Here is a 5,013-nt window from a genome sequence, read left to right on the forward strand (position 1 = left end):
AAAGATTCTATATTTTCCCCTACATGACGTTGACCTTACAACATGTATAGACCTACCAGACATATTTATGTTGGCTCTCTTTTTTCTATAATCTATCAACATACAAACTCTGGAGCCTGACACAGTACTAGTGGGTTTAATGGGCCTCCTCTGAGTAGTTAGACATTGGCATCCATCATCTATCTATCTTTGTCAATGGCCTTCTTGAGCCCACAGGGCTGACACTTTCCAATTGTTTTCATGAGATGCTCTATTCCCTCCATCTCTTATATCTTTGCTGGTAGCATCGAGTCCTAATCAGCTCCAAACTTTCGGATCAATTAAACAAGGTACATAGTCAAAAAAATCACTTGACAGGTATGGAACTTGTTGATAGGGACATGAAAGTTCTCTAAATTAATCACGCGAGCCAATGACAAAACTAGAATCAGCTAGGGGCTAACATTGAGGTTGAAATTAGTGGTTATATTCAACCTTAAACGGGTACGATCCAAATGGGTCAATCTAGCTGACCCACTTAGGGTCACATTCATTATAAAGCATTGACCTGCTTGACCCAAACTTCATGCTTAATTGCTTGACTTGAAATCAGCTCAGAAGGTTAAACGTTATTCTGTTGTGCTATCCAAATTAAGAGTTTTAATCCTACACTTTTACCGTTAGTCTGTTCTCCATGAATAAAACATATTTTAGATAACCATTGTAACAAATTTACATGCATATGGGTTTTATTCCCTAAATGGTTAGCTGCTACAAAGAATTACTAGGGTCCTACCAATTGATTGTCACTCATAAAAATTTACCTCATTCGGAAGGGTGTGAATACTAGATATAGATCCGGTTTCTTATTTGATCTAGTCCCTTAATTAAGGGTTCAAACCTGATAATCCAATAGTTATCACCTTGCTTAATTTACTTAATTCTAGCTAAATTATCCTTTCTATTTCAGGAAATATTTGGATAACAGTATTGGTAAATACCTGATAAATTATTGGATTTGGATCCCCAAATGGATCCTGGAGTCCCAATGGTTTGATCTGCAAGTAAATCACATGGATTTACTGGAACTTCTAGGATTCTACCACAGGCAACTCCTTGATTTTCCCTTGTTCAGGACTTTATGCTGTAATAAACCTGGTTCCTGTCCAGTAAATCCGATATTATCACAATAAAATAACACAGGGACAAATAATAATAATAGTAGTAATTCTTATTATTTGACAGAAGAAACACAGTAAACTACTGTGTACACACAATACTAAATCAAGTGTAATGTATGTGTAAAGGGTTTAGCTAATACCCAGTATACATCATGGCAAAAAAATTAATTCTGGCCATCACGTGAAGTCATTTATACTTGTGTGCAGATTATTATCAGGTTTGCTATGAGTTTTTTTGGTCCATAGCATGAAGTCATTTATACTAGTATGCAGATTATTATCAGGTTTTCTATGAGTTTTTTGGTTAAGATGTTGTCATATTCAATCCAATAAGACATATCAGACTGCAAATCAAAATTAATTTCAATCGATTGTATTAGGTCGTTGCTCATCTGCAACAACCCTAGTTGGCAATTGCTTTTTGAACATTTGTACCCAGGACGTACAGGGCACAAGAATTTAAGATTGAAACTTAGAAACTAACATATGGTGGTCGTGGGGGTATAAGAACAAAACCTTAATGCTGTGAAGAAGCTGACGATGCCTCGTAAGGTTATTATATTGCCACCAATTGCATATTTCTTGAGAAGCATGAATAAGAAAACTTTCCATGTAAGAATTTACCGTAACTTTATTATACGTTTCCATTATTTTTTATTTTCTGATCCCTAGAAAACATCAGGTCACTTTTTATACATATATATGTGCAAAAATTAAAGAGAGATGCTTTTGTAGAACCTGCATGCTGAACTTATTTTTTTTGGTACAAACTATTATCACATCTGTGCATAACTGCATATATTGTATGAAGTCTATATACCTGACAATAACATTTTTTTTTTGCGTTGATTGCTGGCAGCTGTAATCCATCCATTTGCAGAACACATTGCATATTACATTCTTTTCTCCATTCCATTCTTAGCAACCATCTTCAGTGGAACGGCTTCTATTGCAGCAATCGTTGGCTACATTGTCTACATTGACTTCATGAACAACATGGGCCACTGCAATTTCGAGCTGGTCCCAAAATGGCTCTTTCGTGTCTTCCCCCCTCTCAAGTACCTAATGTACACTCCATCGTAAGTATAATAGACAACGAATTTTGAAACATAAGCAAGTTAATTTGAAAATTAAAATTTGCCAGATAAGGTTCACTCAGATGTACATTTAATTTAATACCGACAACTCTCCCTGATTAATTTGTATGCATGAAAAGGTCACTGCTGAGCAATAGCATGTGAATGCTACAGTGATGCGGAAGCCAGCCTACAAGATTACTTATCATAAGAGTCAATAAATTCTCCTGATTAAACTCGCAAAAAACACGACTTTTATAATTCCTTACTATGTTTTCTAGTACTTAGAGGGTTTATCTGCCTTTCTCCAATGCAGCTTCCATTCTCTCCATCACACACAATTTCGGACAAACTATTCCTTGTTCATGCCATTCTATGACTACATTTATAAAACAATGGACAAGACATCTGATGAATTGTATGAAAGCTCACTGCAAGGAAAAGAGGAGGCACCAGATGTTGTTCACCTTACACATCCTACTACGTTGCAGTCAATTTACCATCTACGACTAGGATTTGCCTCGCTGGCATCAAGACCTTACAGCTCGAAGTGGTACATACTGATTATGTGGCCAATGGCAGGGTTGTCCATGGTATTGGCATGGTTCTATGGGTCTTCATTCACTGTTGAAAGGAATAAGTTAAAACATCTCAAAATGCAAACTTGGGCAATACCCAGATACAATTTCCAAGTAAGAGACATGATTATTTTCAAGTAGCTTTTACTTTTTGTAAACTGAAGTTTTTAAATTGGTCTTCAAACTTTTCTCTGAGCAGTATGGCTTATCATGGGAAAAAGAGGCTATCAATAATTTGATCGAAAAGGCAATTTTAGAAGCTGATGAGAAAGGAGTTAAAGTGATGAGCTTAGGACTCTTAAATCAGGTAGCATCTCTAATCAGTAAAACCATCTTTAGCAATAAGAGATATTTCAATAGGGTTAGGCATCCTAAAGAAAACTCTCTTAGTTTTCCTTGCATTTTCTTTAAGTGTATTTATTAACTGAGGAAGTAGTTGATTTTAATTCTCTATTTTCCCGTTCTTCAAAAACTTTAAAAGGTGGGTTGTTACACCTGCAGCTAAAGAGATGCTATAGATCAAGAAAACTTGACAAAATGTAAACTGAAAAAAGAGAAATGAAATAATAAAAACAATAAAAATAGTTTAGACAAAGGCTAATGCTTGCGGAACTGAAATCTCAAGTAACCATTGTCCTTAAAGCGCATAATTATCTGGTCCTATAAGAACTGCTCCATGTAAATGCTATTAAATTTCTAACCATGCCTTTTACTGCAATGACAACCTAATCTCTGCTTCCAGGCAAAAGAAATAAACTGTGGTGGTGACATTTATCTTCAGAAGTACCCAAAACTGAAGTTAAGGATTGTAGATGGAAGTAGCTTAGCAACAGCTGTAATTCTCAACAGTATTCCCCAAGGGACAACCCAAGTTCTTCTTAAAGGAAAACTTTCTAAGGTTGCTTTTGCAACTGCGCGAGCATTGTGCAAGAAAGGTGTTCAGGTACATATAAATGTCCCACACAGAGAATAAATATCTCTTTGGGGTGTTAGTCAATTTGGACATTTTCATGCAAAATGGGATAATTGTTAAAGTGGAATAATTTTTTTCTAGTGGGATATTTTTGTGGGATAAACATGAACAATTTTGTGAAACGGGATATTTTGATAAAATAACATGGGATAAATTTTTATAATCATGAAATATATATTTATGCATTTTGAAGATATAAATACTATTTATGTATTTTAAACTTACTATTATTGATAATTGCTTACAAGAATGTTCTTTACTATTTTAAATAACTTTTGGTTAGACTATAAGATATTGACAATTATTATTATAATGATGGTCTAATGATGGTGATAACCATAATAGGAAAGAAGTAAAGAAATAACAAAATAAATATGAGTTTTAGTTTTTTACCACCTAGTTCCAAGCTAAAACTTGGAATAATTTGAGAGACTAGAACTCTCATTTTTGTATAGAAAAATAAAAAAGTGGGATAATTTTGTACCATTATCCCAATTCTAGTTTTGTTAGAGTTCTACTTGACTAACACTGTAAAATTTTGTTCTAGTTTTAGTTCTATGTGACTAACACCTTAAAAATTTATCCCACATATTATCCCAGTTCCAATTCTAAGTTCTAGATGACTAACCCCCCCTTGGAGAATGTGGCTATTGATTTGGCAAATTTGACTGGTAAATTTTGTTTGTGCTAATTGTTTATTTGAATTAGGTACTATTAACACACAAGCATGAGCTCGATTCACTCAGGTCACGTATCTCAGGAAGTGCAGCAAGTTATTTATCACTCTCAAGCACTTCATACCCTCAGGTAAAAAGAGCCACTTTCTGTAACAGAAGAGTGTATAATATGCTCTGGATTCAAATTTAACTAAAATTTACTGTAATGAAGTAAAGAACACGAGTTAACATTGTAATAACAAAATTGCAGGTCAGACAAAACTATCGATGGAAAAATATATTAACAGAAGTTTATAACACTGTGATGCCTCTCAGGTGTGGCTGATAGAAGACAAGTTAGATGATGCTGAGCAGCGGAAGGCACCAAAAGGCACACATTTCATTCCGTTTTCACAGTTTCCTCCAAAGAAAATGCGCAGGGATTGCATTTACTATAAAACTCCAGCGATGAAGATTCCAAAGGCCTTGGAAAACATGCACTCTTGTGAGGTAACCGAACTATTTCAAAATGCTTACAAGATGCTATAATGCACATGTCGACTCTGAATC

At 34.8% G+C, this 5,013-nt stretch overlaps 1 protein-coding gene and 1 long non-coding RNA gene across 5 annotated transcripts in view; one reads left to right on the top strand and one right to left on the bottom strand.

Moving 5' to 3' along the window:
* Nucleotides 1-2,112, bottom strand: part of LOC109824902 — an 11,022-nt gene extending 8,910 nt beyond the window's left edge. For all 3 annotated transcript variants that reach the window (XR_002242824.1, XR_002242823.1, XR_002242821.1), the window contains exons 1-2: nucleotides 1,981-2,112; nucleotides 981-1,141 (exon numbers count right to left, since the gene is read on the bottom strand). This is a non-coding gene — a long non-coding RNA (uncharacterized LOC109824902). The remainder of the gene's footprint in view (nucleotides 1-980; nucleotides 1,142-1,980) is intronic.
* Nucleotides 1-5,013, top strand: part of LOC109824901 (protein ECERIFERUM 1) — a 9,682-nt gene that overhangs the window by 4,245 nt on the left and 424 nt on the right. The window contains exons 4-9 of one of the 2 annotated variants that reach the window (XM_020391530.1): nucleotides 2,020-2,239; nucleotides 2,553-2,928; nucleotides 3,014-3,121; nucleotides 3,557-3,757; nucleotides 4,496-4,594; nucleotides 4,780-4,953. In XM_020391530.1, the coding sequence (XP_020247119.1) occupies nucleotides 2,020-2,239; nucleotides 2,553-2,928; nucleotides 3,014-3,121; nucleotides 3,557-3,757; nucleotides 4,496-4,594; nucleotides 4,780-4,953 (1,178 nt within the window). The remainder of the gene's footprint in view (nucleotides 1-2,019; nucleotides 2,240-2,552; nucleotides 2,929-3,013; nucleotides 3,122-3,556; nucleotides 3,758-4,495; nucleotides 4,595-4,779; nucleotides 4,954-5,013) is intronic. The other variant, XM_020391531.1, reaches the window with a different exon arrangement.

The sequence above is a fragment of the Asparagus officinalis genome, chromosome 10 (assembly GCF_001876935.1).
Source record: "Asparagus officinalis chromosome 10, Aspof.V1, whole genome shotgun sequence".
NCBI lineage: Eukaryota > Viridiplantae > Streptophyta > Magnoliopsida > Asparagales > Asparagaceae > Asparagus > Asparagus officinalis.